Below are 20,886 nucleotides of genomic sequence, written 5' to 3'. Positions count from 1 at the left end.
GACAAGTATAACATAATACAGACAAGTATATAATATGCTTAACCATTTCAATTATTTCAATTTTATATGAGTCATTCAACCACAAATTTAATTATTAGAGGGGAATTGAACGTCACTAGGCCAGGACTAATCCCAGTAACCACCTACTTCAACATAGGTCGTCACCCAAATAAATTAAGAGTAATGGCCAATATCGTTTTGCAGAATGTCCCTAGTGTGCACTCCCCTCACTAATCTAATGAGTATTTGCAACTCGCACCAACGTATTAGGAGGAAGATAATAAAGATTTGTAACAGAATAAAAATCAAATATTGTTCATCACCTATGGAGGATCCAAGTCCACAGGTTGATTCCCTTAATAATGTTTCCACTTACATGATTAATAGATTTTAAAAGTTATGACACATCAAACATCATATTGACATTAACAAGAAACATCTTCAGTTCAATAAATATTTTTCACAACTTAATCACTTTATAGAATTACAATAATCAACATCCATAATTTATAGTAACCAATACGTCCATCATTAGAGCCTCATAGAGTCACAATATCAACTTATAATGTCGTTCGTAACATCATTAACTCACTAGTTGTACCCATTAAGTTAAAGTATCAACATTAGTATAATTTTTGATATGATGATTACATATGTATATTATAAATCTGAAGGTAATAACAAAATACTAGTAGATACATATGTATTATACGCAGGGATAGTAATACTAAAATAATTAATAATAACTTTAGTCATAACAAGTACTAATATTATTCTTGTCACATAATATACATCTAATATAGACATAGAATCACATAACTACATGTATTACACATAGCACATACAATTCCTAACGGGATTCTAATTGTTGATGGACATTGTGCATTACCTCGAACGCGTCCCAAGTATAGCAATATCAACTAAAAGTCGTCTTCTACGAAGTTTTCGTCTACAATAAATAATATTACCTAAAGTTAGTCATTTGATATAATATCCCGAAAAATAATTAATCAAAATTTACAAGATTAATAATAACAAGGTGAATAACCAAAGTAGGAAAAGAAAAGAAAGAAAAAAAAATTGAAAAAAAAAATGAAAACGAGACTCTGTCACTTTTTTGGAAGGAGAAAGAAATTTTGTACAAAGTGTTCAAAGTTTTGATGCGTGACAACATAGCCCACATGACTTTTGCTGACAATTTTTCCCCCTTTTTTTAAAAAAAAATAAAAAAAATGACTAAAAGCTTTAAGAACTCCACTCATCAGACGACGAGAAGCAGGAGAAAGAGAGGAAAGAAGAAAGGGAAAGAGGAAGAAAGAAGAAAGAGAAGAAGAAGGAAGAAGGAGGTCGACCGGGTAATATCAGTATTCTGGCGAATCCACTGGTGAAGGCGTAGTAATGGTTGCAATTATTTTTATTTTCTTTTAAAACTATCGAACCACAACAATGGTGGATTTTAGATCTGAAATTTGGAACTTACCAAAGAGGTGAAGAAAGTGTATTACGTGGGGATTATTTTTGGGTGTTTGGGGGTATATATGTATGTAAATCTAGGGTTTTCACTAAAAGGTAAGTATTTTAAAAAAAATTAATCCTTTCCCAAAACCAACTCAAGTTATAATTTCAAAATTTTCTTTTCTCTATATTACTTTATGGACGAAAAAAAATCTGATTTACTAAAAAATATGATTTCGAAAATTTTATTTTTAAAGGATAAAATTTTGATTTGATAAAAAAAATGAGTCTCATAAAAGAAAAAATCTGATTTATTGTAACTTTAATTTATTTTTCAGAATTTCAGAATTATAAAATCTTATTATAACAAAATAAATTTCATAAAATAGTTATACAAATTTGAGATATTATATCTAGTCCCCCCTTAAAAGAAAGTTCGTCCCCCTTAAAAGAAAGTTCGTCCTCGAACTTTAACGTTACCTCTTGCAACTAATATGCAAACAAAAGTTAGTATGACATTATATCCCCCTTAAAGAGTTTCATCCCCGAACTCAAGCGTACCTGCTGAAAAAGTTGGGGATATCGGTTTTTCATATCATCTTCGGCTTCCCATGTAGCCTCTTCAGAAGTTTGACTTGACCATAACACCTTGACTAATTTTACCGGCTTGTTCCGGGCACTTCTCGTTTTGGGGTAGTCAAGGATCCTGACTGGGCGTTGTTCAAAGGATAAGGTCTCATCTAGTTCAATGGTTTTGGGTTGAATGATATGGGCAGGATCATGGACATATTTTTGAAGTTAAGACACATGAAAGACGTTATGGACATTGTCTAACTCCATTCGTAAGGCTAATCTATAGGCTACTTTCCCAATTCGCTCCAAGATCTCATATGGTCCAATGTAACGCGGACTCAACTTTCCTTTCCTACCAAATCTCATGACCCCCTTTGTTGGTGACACCTTTAGCAAAGCCTTCTCTCCAACCTCAAATTCCATCTCTCTTGTATTCTGATCTACATAAGCCTTTTGTGGATCTTGAGCTGCCCTCATGTGCTCCTGAATAAGCCTAACTTGTTTTGTTGTTTCTTCAATCATCTTAGACCCTAAAGTCATCGTCTCACTTATGTCACTCCAACACAAAGGACTCCTACATTTCCGCCCATACAATGCTTCATACAGTGCCATCTTTATGCTTGAGTGATAACTGTTGTTATAGGAAAACTCTATAGTTGGCAAATAATCATCCCAAGATCCTCAAAAGTATATCACGCATGCTCTCAACATATCCTCCAAAGTTTGTGTTATTTCACTAGGAACACTACAAGAGGGGGGGTGAATTGTAGTGTGGAACTCATTGCCCAAATAATGCAGAATTTAAAATTTAAGCAATAAGGAACTGAAAGTGCAAGAGATTTTTACGTGGAAACTTCTTGTCTCAATACAAGAAGAAAAACCACGAACTACTCAGGATTTAAACTCTTCACTATAATAGGAAATCTTCTATGTTTCAACCTATTACATACTCAAGTTCACTCGGAACTCCAACTCTCTCACAATCTCCACTCTATACTCTAGACTTAACTCTAAGTCTTTCAAGAGTTCCCACAACTCTTTACAAAAGGTTTACTCAAACCCTTCACCCCTAGATAGACTTCACCCTAAGTCTACGCATACACAACAAGAACTTACTCAAGTTCCTAACTCGAACTTACTCAAGTTCTTAACTCGAACTTGATACAAGAATGCACTCAAACCCTTTGCCAAATTCCCATTACAAGAGTTCACTCAAACCCTTTAACCCCAAACTCAAATACAGACGCTTGATAATTTGGTTTAACTCTAGTATAGAAACTGAATAACTGTAAAGGAACATGGCACTCATAGGAACTTGGAACTCACAGGAACTGACTCAAACAAGGAATAGAAAATATAATTCTTTTGTAACACTATTCCTTAAGCCAAACTTATGGAATGACATAAGTCTAACACTATGGAAAGACACTAGTCAGACCATTTGAAACTCAATTGAACTTGTATATTTATAGCAGTCTTTTAGAATGAACATGGGATCAATCATGTGTTAGTGGTTAAACCATCATCCCATGGTGTTCCTTACCCGGAGGAACACGTTGCTCAATCATCCCATGATCTCCATGATCACTGTTAAACGTGGGAGGAAATTAAGTTAATGCTCCTTAATTTTAGCAACCACTTTAAGCATTAATTTCAAAATCTGATTTAATTAAAAACATTTCAATTATTAATACCAAAATAAAATCCTTTTACCAAAAATATTATCTTTAAAATATTTCCATAAAAACTGAAAAGAATTTTATTATCTTTAGAAAAATAAAATCTTTCCCTTAAAAAGATTTTCCTTAAAATCAGATTTTTCCTAAAATAAAAACGGTTACCTATAATCTAGGCATAATTTACTCAACTGACATACCTGCACCGTTGTAATGCTTCATCCTAATTCTAGTTTCTTTTAATAGTTAGTTCCTTTAACTTAGATTAATAGACTACCACGTATGTTCCTTAGAGAGGAACATATAGACAATTTCTTTAACAACGCTCATTATACGTATTATAAATCTAGGCTTTTTATTTTCCAATGACTGAAAAGATAAAATTAAATTAATTAAAATCAGATTCCTAAAGAAACCGATTTTATTAAACCTATTTTATTTAAAACTTATCTTTTATTTTAAAACTAAAACTTATCTTTTATTTCAAAACTAAAACTAATCCTAAAACAACCAATGCATATTTTTTATAAATAATTAACCAAGTAGATATTTATTAAGAAACAAACTCTAAATAAATTCTTATAGATAATATGCATCAGATTTATTGACTCTTAAATACTTTTGACTCTAAGTTCCACAAGTTCCTTTGCCCTTACGAGTTCGTTTAGAATTTGTTCCATTACCTTTCAATTTTCCACATACTTACATGAATCCTAGAAAATAAACTCATATTTTCTGCCTTCGTGCTCCATGGCTGCTCCAACTCAAGAACCGCATGTTTATAGCTCCACCTTTGGAACTTCGGTGTGCTAGTTCCTTTAAGAAACTTCGCACTCATAGTTCCTGCTCAGGAACTTCTTGTTTCAACTCTGAAACGTTATTTTGCTGCTCCCACTCAGGAACTGCTCCAGAACTTCATATTCAATGGTCCTCATAGGATGTACCTAGGAACCGCTCCAGTTGCGTTCCGTATAAGAACTCTTTTAGGAACTTCACTTGTTGGAAAACCTTCATGATGTGATATATTCAACCTTTGATGACTTGTTTCATGTTAATGTAATATGAACATCTCAAACACACATGTTAGTTAGATAATCATCATTTGTTTACAATCATCAAAATACTACATGACTCAATAGTTTGAATTTGTCTCTCTGTCTGTCCATCTGTTGCAGGGTGAAAAGTTGTGCTGAACTTGAGCAATGTCCCAAATGCTTGTTGTAACCTCTCCCAGAACTTGGACATAAAAATCTCGAGTCTCTATCTAAAACAATATCCTTTGGTACTCCATGCAGTCTCACAACCTCTCACATATATGCACTATCCAACTGTTGCATACTCCAAGTATCCTTCATTGCTATAAACCTGGCCGACTTTGTCAAACGATCCACTATAACCCATATGGCATTCTTAGCTGACTTAGTAAGTGGTAATCTCATCACAAAATCCATTGAAATAGACTCTCATTTCCAATACGAAAGGTTGCATCATTCCACCAGGTCTCATATGCTGAATCTTCACTTTCTGACACGTCAAACACTTTGCAACAGACTCTACCACTTTAAGTTTCATGTTTTTCCACCAAACGCTGCTTCAAATCCTTATAGAGCTTATCTCCTCCAGAATGCACAAAATATGGCGTAAAATCTTTCTTTTTAACTCCTCATCCTTAGGCATACACCATCTTCCCTTATACTTCACAACACCATTCTCATTCATGTCAAACTCGATGGCAACTCCATCTTCCTTCATTTTCTTGGTCCTCACCATCCACTCATCACTACCTTTCTTCCCTCGAATCTCATCGAATAAGGTGGGTTCCACACATAGTGTATTCAATTGAGCTTCCACTTTCCCTTGGTCCATGACCTCTAGACTCATTCTCCTGAATTATTCACACAATCTCTCAGATAATACCATCATGTTCATCGTATGACTAGTCTTCCTACTCAACGCATCATCAACTTTATTCGCTTTACCCTCATGATACAATATCTCTAAATCATAAGCCTTAATGAGTTCAAGCCATCTCCTTTGTCTCATGTTTATATACTTCAGACTTTTATGATCAGTGAAATTCTTACATGACACACCATACAAATAATGCCTCCAAATCTTCAATGTGAATACTACAGCAGCTAACTCTAAATCATGAGTAGGGTAATTTTTTTATAAGGCTTAAGTTGTCTCGAAGCATATGCTACCACCTTACTATGTTGCATCAATACACATCCTAACCCATTCTTAGAAGCGTCAATATACACCTCAAAACCTTCTAATCCAGATGGTAACGTCCGCTGGTGGTGAAGCAAGTCTTTGCTTCAATTCTTGGAAAGCTTTCTCACACTTCTCATTCCACTGAAATCGAGTTGTTTTCTTCATCAAATTTGTCAAAGGTTGAGCTACTTTTGAGAAATCTCGTACAAACCTCCTATAGTAGCCAGCAAGTCCTATGAAACTTTTAATCTCAGTCACATTACTAGGTCTCGCCTATTCTGCACCTGCTTGTATCTTTGAGGGATCTACAACAACACCTTCTTTCGAAACCACATGACCCAAAAATGCAACTTTCTCAAGTATAAACTCACATTTTGATAACTTAGCATACAACTTTTTCTCTTGGAGTATCTCCAAAACTTTCCTTAAATGACCTTCATGCTCTTCTTTGTCCTTTGAATACACCAATATATCAGCAATGAGCACCACCACAAATCTATCTAAATACGGCTGAAACGTCCTATTCATAAGGTCCATAAATGCTTCAGGTGCATTAGTAAGTCCAAATGGCATCACTGTGAACTCATAATGCCCATACCTCGTACGAAACGATGTCTTTGGTATATCTTCCTCCGTAATTCTCAATTGGTGATACCCAGACCTCAAATCAATCTTAGAGAAAATTCCAGCCCCCTTAACTTGATGAAATAAATCCTCAATCCTAGGCAATGGGTACTTATTCTTTATTATGACATTATTTAACTCTCTTTAATCAATACACAACCTCAAGGTTCCATCCTTCTTTCGAACAAATAACATTGGTGCTCCCCAAGGTGAAACACTTGGCCTAATGTACCCTTTCTCCAACAATTCCTTACTTTCAACTCTTGCATCTTTGTAGGTGCCATCCTATATGGTGCCTTAGAAATAACTTCAGTCACAGGCACTAGGTTAATTTTAAAATCCATTTCACTCACAGGCGGCATCCCTTGAATTTCTTTTGGAAAAACATCTTGGAACTCACTGTATACCACAGGTATTTGAGAGATATATCCATCCTTCACACTCACATCTTTCACATGGCACAAATAGATGAGGTCGCCCTTCCTAATATTGGTTGTTAATGACATGGCTGACACAATATTGACTCCAGGTTTAGAAAAATTCCTTGATAGGTGATAGGTGTGTCGCGCACCTAACAAAAGTAATATCCTAACTAATCCTCCTAACTATGTAGCAGGGTAAGTCAGGGTCGAATCCACAGGGACAAACAGTATCAAACACTAGGTATCTTGACACAATTTAACTAAACAAGTGACATACAATGATGAAGGGTGTTGAACTAATAATAACACTAAACTATGACAACTACTAAAGACACACAAGGTATAATCAATCAATAAAGGCATCTAGAATTAAGTATCCCCACTAGCATGACCAATACATGAATAATTTCCATCCCAATAAACATAATCAATGATTCAAGAGGAGTAATGCACTTTATAGCTACCAAAGATCTCTCCCGAGTACCAATGGCTACTCTAAACAAGCAATCAAACCTATTTCCATGGAATCATGCAAGAAAGAGACATTAAACATGGCATCACAATTAAATTCGTAGTAATCCTATCTACTTATTCCCATAGAGATATTCATACTCTTGATTGAATCAACAAAACCATCTAGATTCAATTCCCATTGAAAACAAGATATAAGGAATCAATTGAAAATCATCTATCCCTAGTATGATAATGAAAATAAGAACAATTCAATCGAGCAAGAACAATTAATCACATAAATTTGGGATTAATGGAGGAATTCATGTATTAATCATCGCTAGGGTTCAACTTAATCCTAGATTATAAGACTACTCACTCATAATTGAAATAACATAGCAAATATTAAACAAATTGAAAGACATAATAATAATGAAGGAAAAGAAGAAGTTAAGAAAACTTAGTCTTTACTTGAAGAAATCAAACTTGTAGAAATCGATGTTCAATAATGGAGTTTTCTCTCAAAAGCTCTCTAAAAAGTGATAGTCTATTCTCTAATAATGAAAAAAAAGTGCTGAAAAGTATGTTTAATAAAACCTAATATTGTTTTCATAAATAAAAAAAGAAATAATTAAAAACCGCAAAATTAATCGGGCAACAGTGTGCACGGTCGAGCGAAACGTTGCACGGGCGTACAAGACCGTGCACGGGCAAGCAAGAAGTTGCATGGGCGTGCAGTCGAAACAGAAGGTTTTAGACGATTTTGTTATAATTATGCAAGGGCAAGCGAGATCTCGCTTGGGCGTGCGCCTTGGTGCGTGGGCAAGCGAGATCCTGCTTGGGCGTGCGCGTTGGTGCGTGGGCAAGCGAAATTCTGCTTGGTCCTGCAAAGAGAGTAATCTTTGACATCGTCATTCCTTCAACTCCAAAAGCACCCAAACTCATCTTCTCGCATCCGGAAACCGCCATCTACACCATCTACGAACCATATTAGCTTCTCTTAGTTACAATCGGCCTCAATAACCTGAAAATCACATGAAAGATCCGAAAGTATCTCGAAATAACATAATGGTTCAAAAGAATGCCCAAATCATGCAATTAGAACTAATATGCACTAAAATCTTCATGAAAATGAGACTTAATACCTACCTATATGCAACTAATAACCGACTTATCAAACTCCCCCAAGCTAAACAAATGCTTGTCCTCAAGCATTCCAACATGAAACATAGGGAAAAGTAAGATAAAAATTCTTCAAGCACACACACAACATGGTTTTCTAATCGATCTTCAATGTGAAAATGAGACCATGAGGGGAATGAACACAAAACTATTCAATCAAAGTCCTAGATCTCATAATTGTGACTTGACAACCAATATTACCACCTTGCTCCCCCATGCTTGCCTTGACCATACATGATAACCCTCACTCTAGTCGTGCACACAACACTCATGTGTATAAAAGTGTCAAATACTCGCTCAAGGCTCCATTCCATTGACTATATCCTACCACAAGCTTGCACATCTTCTCACTCTCCACCGCTTCGGGACTATATTATATGCAAAGAATCATGAGGGCTTTATATAGGTTGTAATGAAGGCTTAAGGTATGGGTGTGGAAAGTTCTAGAAAAGTGGTGCTCAAAGGGGAAAGTGAAGCCTTTTTTTTCAAACACCCTTGACAACAATTATAAAACCTCACGTACACATTTTAATTTCACTTCATTTTCTCTTTCTCATTGGCTACTTCATAACTCCTCAACTATAAACTCCACTTTCCTTTTATTACGCGCTAAAGACATAAATCACAATCTTTTTTTTCCTTTTGTTTTCTCTTTTTTTTCAATAAAGGATTTAACAAAGAGGAAATCGATAGGTTTTTCAAAGAAAGCAACTATGAGGAGGTGAACTCAATACAATCAAACACCACAAAATATCTCTAATGTCACGTTTAACTTCATCAACATAGCTTCACAATCCCCTAGATAGGACAAGGTAAAGGGTTAAAGATGTAGTTAATCAAGAAAAACAGGCTAGGCTCGGAGGGGTAACAAAAAGAGAGTAATCAATGTAGGTGGCATTGGGTTATGTAGCTCAGAAATAACAGATGCCTCAATCATATTCAATGCACAAACAAGTCAATGCGGTCTCAAGGAGTATCAATGCAAGTTCTAGAGGATAATAATCAAGGAAGAGCATCACATATGAAAAGAAAGACTAAAAAAAACGTTAGTCCATTAGGCTCAAATAACCTCACTAAGTAGATTTTTGGCTAACAAGTATGGTCAAGTCTCCCTTGGGAGGATCAAACCGTCTTACCACAAACCATTCAAGTCACAACGAGCAAGGAGAGATCAACAATAGTTCAGAGTTATTCAAATCATGCTTAGACTTCACATAGAGACGAGCGTAGAACCAAGCTTAGTGTGTACTATCAGCATATATTGATCCTAAATGCAACCTAAAATGCAACTTAATAATGAAACTATATGCGAAAACGGAAAGTAAACATGCCTAAATGATGAATATGTAAAGATGATGTGTAAATCCCTCCCCCAAGCTAGCATGTCACAATGTCTGCAATGTGACAAAGGTAAAGAGTAAACACAAAGAAAGGGGCAGGGTACTCACAAATCCTCACTGAGGAGGGGAGAGCGAAGGGATCGAAAACCGTGATGACTGCATCCAAGTATTGAGGTTTTCCAAGATTGTGAATATGGATGACAAGCTCTTCTTAATAATGCACTGCTATGCCTTAATCTCAGCAACTGAATGTTGGCTTTTTGCAAATGATCTCTCAATCGACATAAAAGAAGGAGTGCTAGATATAATCGGGGTATCCTCATTGAGAACATCCACTATATCAACCATTTCTCCTATAGATGGAGAAGCCTTGGAGTTTGTGAGTGTGTACTCCATCTTCTCATCACCTATTTCAAAGGTGATTTTTCCCTTTTTCATATCAATTATGGCTTCAGCAGTGGCCAAAAAGGGTCTCCCAAGAATAATGGGAATGTTTGCATCTTCTTCCATTTCCATAACAACAAAATCACATGGAATGAAAAATTTTCCTACTCTAAGAGGAACATCTTCAAGGATGCCAAGGGGGAACTTGACTGTTCTATCTGCTAGTTGTAAGGAGATGCGTGTGGGTTTCAGTTCACCCATATTGAGTTTCTTGCAGATTGACAAGGGCATGAGACTGACACTTGCCCCAAAATCACATAAGACATTCTTGATCTCAATATCACCAAGCTTAACAAGAATAGAATAACTGCCTGGATCTCCTAGCTTCTTTGGAAGCTTGTTCTGCAAAATAGCACTACACTCAGCTGTTAGTGAAACAGTGACATTCTCTTCAATTTTTCTCTTGTTGGAAAGCATGTCTTTCAAAAACTTGGCATAAGAAGGCATCTCTGAGATAGCATCCAAGAAAGGGATGTTAATGTGCAACTTCTTCAAAATATCAAGGAACTTCCCATACTTCTTCTCTAGCTTTGCTTGTGCCAATCTTTGAGGGAATGGAACAGGTGGCTTGTATGGTGCAATAGGTATGACAATAGGTTCCTTTTTCTCAGTCTCCTTAGCTTCCTCTTCCAACACTTTTTCGCCTTGATCTTCTTCACTCGGCTTTTTGGACTCTTTTGCACTCTTCCTTTGGTTATTCATCTTCCTATATGGATCTTGCAATTCTCTACCACTTCTCAATGAGATAGCATGGATATACCCCTTCAGATTTGGTTAGGTTTGTCCTGGAAGTTGGCCTGAAGGTTTTGAAAGGTGACTGATTTGTTGAACAAGTTGGGTCATCTGATTTTCCATCATTATATTATGAGCATGAATTTGTTGAAGGGAGTTGCTGAAGAAGTCATTCTGCTTCGCATGATATTCAATTTGCTTTGCTTGAGAAGAAGCTAAATTCTCTATGATGGTTTCAAGGTTGGATGTTGAGGATGAGGAGGAGGAGTTGAATGGTGGCCTTTGTTGGAAACCAGGTAGTTGGGAGTAGTTTGTGGGTGGAGGTTGAGGTTGGTTATTTTTGTAAGAGAAGTTTGGATGATTCTTCCAAACTGGGTTATATGTGTTTGAGTTTGGGTTGTTTTGTGGTCTTGTGTTTGTGCTTAGGAGGGCATTAGCTTGCTCAGTCACCGCTCCCATGGTATTGTATTGACACTCATTAAATGAGTGACCTTGCACTTCACAAATTTCACAAACAGGTGCTACTGGTCCGCTACTCAACTGATCAACTTTAGCTGCCAAAACTTGCACAGTGTTAGTTAAAGTAGCAATAGCATCAACCTCATACTTACCTCCCTTTTTAGGGGCTCCACGAGACACACTCCAGTCATTCAAGTAGTTGTTGGCAGCCATATCATCCAACAATGTCTTTGCAGCTTTGGGAGTTTTGGCCATGAAAGTACCGCCAGATGCGGCATCAATAATAGAAATTCGAACTTCGTGCTTCAGACCATTGTAAAATGTCTGAATCAATAGCCACTCAGGAATGCCATGGTGTGGACACTGCCTTTGCAAAGCCTTGTATCTCTGCCATGCTTCATATGGAGACTCCAATTCATGCTGTTGAAAACCAGATATCTCATTTCTAAACTTGGAAGTTCTCATAGGAGGGAAAAACTTGTAAAGAAAGACCTTTTTCAGTTCCGACCATGTCTTCTTTAAACCATTCTTTAGCTTCGTCCCTAAGAGAAAAAGAAAAAGCACAATAGCGAATCAAATAATCAGAAACATTTGTTAATTTCAAAGTATTGCACTTTTCTAGGAAGTTAGCCAAATGATCAGTGTGGCTCACTTTAGGTGTTCCCGCATATGAGTCCTGTGAGATGAACTGGATGAACTGTGGCTTGAGCTCGAAATGTGTAGCAGTTGTTGTTGGTCAGGTAATGGTGGTGGTGGTCTCATCGGGCATAGCATATTCCCTTAAAGACTTTGGTGGTGCTTCGTCTCCCATTGTTGATTCTTGTTGTTGTTTTCTTCTTTGACCTCCTAATCTCCTTGTTGTAGCTTCGATCTCGCGATCAAGAGTAATTAGATCTTGTGAACCCTTGCTACGAGTGCGCATGCAACAATAAGACTGAAAGAAAAGAGATCAAACAGCAAATAGAGTAACAATGATCGAAAAAAAAAAACAGTTTAGTTAAATAAATTAAAGATAAACTAATCTAATACCGTTAGTCCCCGGCAACGGCGCCGAAATTTGATAGGCGTGTCGCGCACCTAACAAAAGTAATTTCCTAACTAATCCTCCACAACAAGAATGTCACCTTTTTCCGTCCGCCAAAATCGGACGCTAAAAACACGGGATTGGACGCTAATGAGATTAGCGTCCGATGACGGACGCTAAAAGGCTGATGCAAAACCCCTGGTCGCTAATTGTCCAATTAGCATCCGCTAAACGGACGCTAAACATTTAGAAAGATAACTTGAACCATCTTTCTAGTGGGCTGAGGTTTGCTTGGCTGGTTATTGAGCACACTGTTCAACTATTCAATTGATATACGTAGTATATGATCATAGGATAAATTACAGAGTTAGAAAGATAACGAGACTTCTTTTGATCCAATCTTTGTTCATGATCCACTATTAAATCGTTCTTGTCATGGCAATGTGATCAGTTGGCTGCTTTCTCTAATTCACATGTTACCGTTATGTGATGCAGAAATGTTCATTGCAATGCAGAAATGTGAGCACCTGTCGTTCAATTGAAAGAGAAGGAACAAAATAAAAGGGAGTGTACCACAGCTGAAAATGTCAGCCAAGACAAAGATGAGAATAGGTGGCTGGCCTGATGGTGCAGTACCTCGGCATTGGCAGTGGCTTGGACTAGTATTAGATTAAAGTTGTTGTATTAGATTTTAGTTACAATGTAATTATACTATTATAGTACTAAATTTTGGTATTAGATTGTAATTAATATATTTAATTTAAATAAAATTCTCATTTGTTTAATTCTCAAATTTTGTTATTCTGACATTGTTCATTTTGAAATAATAATTGAAAGTTAATAAAATGAATTAAATAAAAATAATAAAGTAAAACTTTGGGCAAGTGAAAGCTGATAATGATGGGTCTATTTGAGCATTTGGTCTAAACATTTAGCGTCCGATTTTTCATCATTAGCATCCGCCTGGAAGGTTGGACGCTAATTAGCGTCCGACACTAGTAATCAGCGACCGCTTATAAGCGGATGCTAAGTATCGGACGCTAATTAGCGTCCAATCTTCCAGGCGGACGCTAATGATGAAAATCGGACGCTAAATGTTTAAACCAAATGCTCAAATAGACCCATCATTATCAGCTTTCACTTGCCCAAAGTTTTACTTTATTATTTTTATTTAATTCATTTTATTAACTTTCAATTATTATTTCAAAATGAACAATGTCAGAATAACAAAATTTGAGAATTAAACAAATGAGAATTTTATTTAAATTAAATATATATAATTACAATTTAATACCAAAATTAATACTATAATAGTATAATTACATTGTAACTAAAATCTAATACAACAACTTTAATCTAATACTAGTCCAAGCCACTGCCAATGCCGAGGTACTGCACCACCAGGCCAGCCACCTATTCTCATCTTTGTCTTGGCTGACATTTTCAGTTGTGGTACACTCCCTTTTATTTTGTTCCTTCTCTTTCAATTGAACGACAGGTGCTCACATTTCTGCATTGCAATGAACATTTCTGCATCACATAACGGTAACATGTCAATTAGAGAAAGCAGCCAACTGATCACATTGCCATGACAAGAACGATTTAATAGTGGATCATGAACAAAGATTGGATCAAAAGAAGTCTCGTTATCTTTCTAACTCTGTAATTTATCCTATGATCATATACTACGTATATCAATTGAATAGTTGAACAGTGTGCTCAATAACCAGCCAAGCAAACCTCCCACTAGAAAGATGGTTCAGGTTAAGACTTGAGACCTTAAATGCAATAAATCTCATGATCAAATCCTTAGAATCCTTGTATATATATTAAGTGGTTGGTATTCAGCAATAACCATTACAATGCTTTAATCTACATCGTTGATCTACGTTAGCGATTTTAAGGTAAATAATCATTAAAATGCAAGTAAACTATCCATAAATGTATTCTTAGGGGTAAAAAGTGATAGCTACTTAGTGACTACCCACAATTTTTATACTATTTTAGATTTTATTAATATTTCCTTTTGTTTGTTATCGTGGTTGGCATCGTAGTTATAATGGATTTTTGAACCTTCCAAAAAACATAAACAAATCAATTTAACATGGAACATCTTACAAAATATAATTGACTGAAACCTAAAAGATCTTACCAACTACAAGCCTGAAATTTAGACCAAGGGGATCTGATGTTTAAACTCTAAGTACAGATATTCAACTACTATAATAAATTCAATCCCAGCCAATGTTCCTTCCTCCCCTTGTTTCCATTGTACAATCCTAGATTCCTAGTACCCCTACTATGGAGACCAAACTTCGTTTCTCATCAAGGAAAGAACAGGCAAGATTGCAGCATACATTCTCACTAGATATTAAACTCATATTGACAATCTTTTAGCTGATATTTCATTTAGGAAATCTTTTGATCAAGAAAGATATCAACAGAATTCATTTAGTCAAGATAATTAACTAAAATAGATGATTTTTTGAAGAGATTAATTGTAATCCCCCACATTTTTAAAGGATTTTCATAAATATATTAAGTTATTTATGCAATTATATTTAAATCCAAATGGGTTTGGAAAATGATTTGACTTTTAAAAAGGTGTTGACTATTTTAAAAGTCAACTAAAAATATTTTCTTAGCTTAATAAAGTTTGTAATATTTTGATTAAGCGTGTTTTAAAGAAGAGTTCAATTATTAAAAGCATATTTGAAAAGAAAACTTAATGGAATCGAAAGCCCAAAAGAAATAAAAAGGGAAAGGATAATTTGATGACTAAAGTCCTAACAAGCCCATCTTGTTAGTCATCAAAAGTTTTAATTATTGAATTCCTTTTCCTAAGCCCAATAGGATTAGCCTATTTAAATATCCTAAAACCCAAATATTTTGCCCTACACTTTATTTTCTCTCTCCTCCCTTGCACGTGACCTTCGAGCCTTCTCTCTCACTCGACATTTTCTCTCTCCTCTTCCTCTTGAGCGTGAGTTCCATTTTTCTCTCAAAAATCGTTTCTTCTTCGCTAAGTAACGTTTCTTGTTGAACAAGAAACGTCACAAACCTTTTCTTGAAGCCGAAAAACGTGATTTCCGCCGGTCCTTGCTGCTGTCACAGCCGCGGCGCCCCTTTCCTCCTCTTACTTTGGTTGTTTTCTTTACTTCTCCTTTAAGATTCCATTAAAGTTCTAATTTTTATTATTATTTTATTATTATTTGCATGTTACGATTTGAGTTATTATTTTATTATGAAATATGTTTTTTCGGATCATATGTATAAAGAAAAAATTTCAGATTTATTATTTTTAGTTTTAATCATGAAAGATGTGATTTTTAGGGTTTTAAATCACTAGAAATCGTATATTTAAAGTATGAATATGAATTTTGATTGGAATACGATTTTTATATTCATTTAAAATATTTTCAGAAGGTTTAGAAAATTTTATAGATGCTGGAAATTCAGAAAGTTAATATTTTAAGGTTTTTAATGGTTTTTAATCACTACAATAGTTGATCTATACTAGGGATTAAAAATAATGAGAGTTTGAATTATAAAAACGATTTTTAAAGAAGTTTAAAAGGGTTTGGGACGTTTTAAAGTTGCTGTATTTTTTTTAGTTCAAGTATTTACTTGATTATTTGGTTGTTTTAGGCGGAGAATTCACTGTAGGGGACTTTTAGTGCTTAAAGGTGGCCTACCGTTGTGTTTATACAAGGTACGTACATAGTCTACGTGCTAAATGGTTAGAAACATGCTCTAGGGATGTTTTTAATTTGTAGTATCATGTATAGGACCTCGTTGTTCATATATATGGTTTACTGAGATGGCTTTACATGTTATTTGCTTGTATGCTACATGTAAACTGAGAAAATGTTTAAGTATGACTTGTGTGTATGGAAGTTTGATGCAAACAATAATTTCAGTTTTGGTATTAATTCGTAAGTGGATTAATTTAAGTAAGTTGAATCATGGTTACATAGATTTCTTGGAGATTATCAATTTATCTTATAAGAACCGTGGATCTTATTTGGTAAGTATGGATTATACCTATATAAAGGTACGGATTTATGTTGGCTAGGTTCAACAAAGGATAAAAGAAAAAAAAGGATCTTGTTGATAAGTTGGATCACTTGTTAATTCAAAGATAAAAAGAATGTTGTTGTGATTATGTGATTATTGAATTATGTGTTATTTGGTTGTTGTGGTGTCAACACAAGTAATAATATATTAACGTAAAGTGAAACGAGAATAAGTTATAGACTTTAGACTGGTGCACGTCTAGAGTTGGACACTAAGGGTTGGGGTACATAGTCCGCCGTGATATGTATCTTCGAGGTTGGATTGATCACCATTCCTCTTTAGTTCAAAGGTTCCTCGATATCGCAGGTCATTCTGGTTTACGGAGTCATGACCGTATTTCCTATTTCAGTATAGACAACTCGTCCCATAACTATTCCATTTAAAGAAGAAATAAAAGTTAGAGTCTAGTTCAGTAAGAGTCATCTGCAGTTGTTATGTTATTATTATTTTATTCTACAAGTTGTGTTGTAGTATCATGTTTAGGATTATTGTGTCTGATATGTAGTACTCAGCTTTGCTGATTACGTGCTTGTCTGTGTTTGTGATCATGGCTTTGCCTATTGATCCTGTGGTGATCCTTCGGGGAGCAGAGTCAAGAAAGCATTGACATTACAGGTTCGAAGATGCATACCATTGGGGAATCTGGAATGGAGAGGCTTTTGTGACATTAATAGTATTTAAGTTGTTTCTAGGAATTTATATTTTCAGACTTTAGCTTTAAGTTGGTGTGTTTCAGTTCAAACATTGTTTGACTCTTATTTCATAAGTTTAATAAAGTTGTTTTGTTTTAGTAAGTTTTCCGCTGCAAAATTCTGAGTAAGCCGAAACGTTTCACACGGGCGATAATGCCTGGGTAATTCTCTAGATTTGTTATAAAAGTATTTTCTAGAAAGAGAAATTATCGGGGTGTTACAAAGTGGTATCGGAGCTTTAGGTTAGTTTAAGACTTATAGGCGCCTAACTAACTAGCTTATTAAGTGACTTTAGCTTCTTAAGTTACCTAGCTTATTGGTTATTTGAAGGAAACCTTAGTATTGCTCCTACGTTTCATTTCGAAAAATGAGACACAAATATTTTGAGGATCAAAATTTTTTTTTAAACCCGAAAAGTGTCGGAATGAAGAGTTCGAAAATCTCGTTTTCCGAAATTTGAGGGGTTCGAAATTTTTTTCGTTTTCGTTTTCGTTTTTTCGGAAATTTTCTATGAGCCGAATAAAAAAAAAAAAAAAAAATTGTCGAGTAAATTTTTTTTTTCGAATGTCTTAGACGAAGTTATATTTTTTTTTATTTTTTTTAGGCACAAAAGTAACGTATTTATAAAAAGTGTCTGCATTATTTCATGCCTTTAAGGTTTACAGTATGCATTGTGGAATGGGTAGTATAGGAAGGGCATATAGGATAAAATATTATATGCCTGCATTGAAAATTTAGTTCAGCATCATTATAAATTTTCTTCCCTGCAAATAAGTGTATTATTATTTTCTTCCCTACCAACGATGCATGAATGTTTTCTTTCCTGCTAATTGTTATATCCTTCTTGCCTATTAAGGTGTTATATTTTACATGCCTTTGTTTTCTTATCCTTTGATTCTTGGTGGGAATACGTTAAGGAAGAGTGCTAAACCTTTTGGGTTATTGTGATGTAGCTCTACTATTATGGCTGCAAATTTAGGAAACTACTTTAACCCTATCGTCCTGACTGACGATGAAGACGACGACCATCATCCACCCATTGACCATAGGGAATATGAAGAACTGCATTGGATAATGCGTCGCATCTTGAGAAGACATATGCTAGGGATGATGAAGTCATCATAGAAATGGATCATGCTAGAGGAACTACCAGGGAAGACATATATGATGCATGTATGAGGGTGGAATCTGAACCTGAGGAAGACTTGGACACCATACCTACTAGGCAGTCTAAGATCAAGAGAAAATTCGTTGACTACTATGAGACTGACGAAGAGGACGAAGTTAGTGATGAAGACTTTGTACCTCAACAATATAAGGAAGATAAGGATAAGGATGGCAGTGTAGTGCCATAGATTATAAACTTATAGATATTTTTTTTATATATATATATAGAGGTACATAAGGTTTTAGTTAAAAGAATAATGTTGGGTATGTGCCAACAAGACAAAGGTGTTTTATAGGATTAGCATTTTAGGAAATATAATATATACTAGTGTGTTATTTTAGTTCACATTTTTCTTTTCCCTTCTATGGAAGAATAAATTTAGTTTGTTTAATTCAAGGAGTAAAATTTATTTTTGGACACGTAATGGGAATATTTTTTTTTTTATTTATTTATTTTCATCATGTGATTACAATTTTCTTGCCTAAATTCATGTGACTATGAATTTACTTACGTGAACAACTGTATGAATATTAGTGAACATTCCATGTTGAAACTTAGTGAAATTGTATGTGATGCGATCTTTAGTGATCAAATCAAGTATTGTCTTGCTTAGATGTCTATACTAGTTTTCTGGAGCCTGAGAGAGTTATATTACTTTCAGGTCCCGAAGTAGAATGGCTAACAACACTGAACTAGCTGACGCTATTCGCCTCTTGGCGGAGAAACTGAACCAGGACAAGGTTGAACGTCCAGAGACTGCTGGAGAAATGTTTGAAAGACTGTCCAAAGTGAAACCACCTTACTTTAAGGGACAAGCTGACCCTACTTTCCTAGAAAACTGGATTAGGGAATTTGAAAAGTTGTTTGAGGTAGTGAATTGCCCTGCTGACATGAGAGTAGGACAAGCTGTTTTATACCTAAAGATGAGGCTGACTTGTGGTGGAGAGAAAATGGGGCTAGATTGAGTGCTGCTGAGGGATTCAATTGGGAAGCCTTTGTGATTGTGCTGAGAGGAAAGTTTTACCCTGCCTTCATGAGGAAGCAGAAAGCCCAAGAGTTCATCAACCTTAGAATGGGTAGTATGACCATTTCTGAATACTATAGTAAGTTCATAGCCTTGTCTAGGTTTGCACCTGAGGTTGTAGCTACTGAGGAGCTTAAGGCTCAGAGGTTCGAACAGGGGTTGACTGATGAGATCCAGCTGGGATTAGGGGGTGAGACCTTTACATCCTTAGATGTAGTGTATGGGAGAGCTTCTCATATTTATGGGTTGCAATCGAGAAGAGATAAGAAGGCTGGAATAGTTGGTGAGAAGAGAAAGGAGGTTAGTACTGGAGAAACCAAGGTAACTTTAAGAAAAACCGGAATGGGAATGGGAACTTTCAAGGAAGAACAACCAGGATAATCGTAGTCAGGGTAGACCTGAGAGGTTCACAATTGTAAGTTCTGTGACAAAAAACCATCCTGGGAAGACTGAAGGAAGCCAGTGACCTGTCATTACTGCCAGAAGAAGGGTCACAGAGAGTATGAGTGCTACGCAACACAAAAGGTTTGAGAATTCAGGGAAACGGTAATCAGGCTAGACCAGGGTCTAATCAAATAGGGAACCAGGGTCCTAAGCCTGGAGGTCAAATAACCAAGGGAACCATAGTAGGCCTGCTGCTAATGATAATCTACCCAGAACAAACCTGCAGGAAAAGTGTTCGTGATGAGTCATAACGAGGCAGAGAGATCTGCGGATGTGGTAACTGGTAATTTCTCTATCAACTCAGTTTTCGTTAAAACGTTATTCGATTCGGGGGCTACTTATTCTTTTATTTCGCCTTCTGTTTTAAAGAGTCTGGGATTGGTGGAGTATGAGTCAATTGACTTGTCTGTTAGTATTCCTACTGGGGAAGTCGTTAAGTGTACTAAGTTATTTAAGAACTTACCTTTGAAGATAGGAGGGAGTGTCTTTCCATCCGATTTGATCGAGTTTAACTTAGGAGATTTAGATGTGATTCTTGGGATGAACTGGTTGAGTCATTACAAGGCCAGGATCGATTGTGAAGTCCAGAAAGTAGTGTTGAGAAACCCTTCGGGAAAATTTACCTCATATAGACGATTTGGGAAACCTAAAAACTTTGGAGTGATCTCTGCTCTACAAGTGCAGAAGTTGATGAGAAAGGGGTGTGAGCTGTTTTTCTGTAGTGTGCAAGATGTGAGTAAAGAAGCTGAGTTAAAACTTGAGGATGTTCCAATAGTGAATGAGTTTATGGACGTATTTCCGATGAAATTTCAGGATGCCGCCTGCAAGAGCTGTGAGTTTACCATAGACTTAGTTCCTGGAACTGCACCTATATCTAAGGCAC

The 20,886-nt window shown here is 35.8% G+C and overlaps 2 protein-coding genes and 1 non-coding gene across 3 annotated transcripts; 1 reads left to right on the top strand and 2 right to left on the bottom strand.

Annotated features, from left to right (window-relative positions):
• Positions 1 to 10,164: 10,164 nt before the first annotated feature.
• Positions 10,165 to 11,085, bottom strand: LOC125498600 (UBA domain-containing protein Mud1-like). The gene has a single exon (XM_048646833.1). The coding sequence runs from the start codon at positions 11,083 to 11,085 to the stop codon at positions 10,165 to 10,167; it is 921 nt and encodes a 306-aa protein (XP_048502790.1).
• Positions 11,086 to 11,157: 72 nt separating this feature from the next.
• On the bottom strand, positions 11,158 to 20,033 carry LOC130591846 (uncharacterized). The gene is made up of 3 exons (XM_057395785.1): positions 19,958 to 20,033; positions 11,727 to 12,116; positions 11,158 to 11,669 (listed from the first exon to the last, which is right to left on the bottom strand). Exons 1-3 carry the CDS (start codon positions 20,031 to 20,033, stop codon positions 11,158 to 11,160), a joined length of 978 nt encoding a protein of 325 aa, XP_057251768.1.
• Positions 11,921 to 12,027, top strand: LOC125499158 (small nucleolar RNA R71). Its single transcript, XR_007275876.1, has one exon. It is a non-coding gene; the product is annotated as a small nucleolar RNA R71 (small nucleolar RNA).
• Positions 20,034 to 20,886: the final 853 nt, after the last annotated feature.

This window comes from Beta vulgaris, chromosome 6 (assembly GCF_026745355.1).
Source record: "Beta vulgaris subsp. vulgaris cultivar EL10 chromosome 6, EL10.2, whole genome shotgun sequence".
Taxonomy (NCBI): Eukaryota; Viridiplantae; Streptophyta; class Magnoliopsida; order Caryophyllales; family Amaranthaceae; genus Beta; species Beta vulgaris.
Note: the sequence above shows the minus strand (reverse complement) of the source record. Positions and strands in the feature narration are given on the sequence as shown.

Coding starts and splice junctions, on each gene's coding strand:
- LOC125498600 (XM_048646833.1), bottom strand. CDS start 11,085: ATGAATAACCAAAGGAAGAGTGCAAAAGAGTCCAAAAAGCCGAGTGAA.
- LOC130591846 (XM_057395785.1), bottom strand. CDS start 20,033: ATGACAGGTCACTGGCTTCCTTCAGTCTTCCCAGGATGGTTTTTTGTC. Junction 12,117..19,957: donor TACAATTGTGAACCTCTCAG/GTCTACCCTGAC, acceptor TTTTTCTCTTAG/GGACGAAGCTAAAGAATGGT. Junction 11,670..11,726: donor TGGAGCCCCTAAAAAGGGAG/GTAAGTATGAGG, acceptor AAGTTTTGGCAG/CTAAAGTTGATCAGTTGAGT.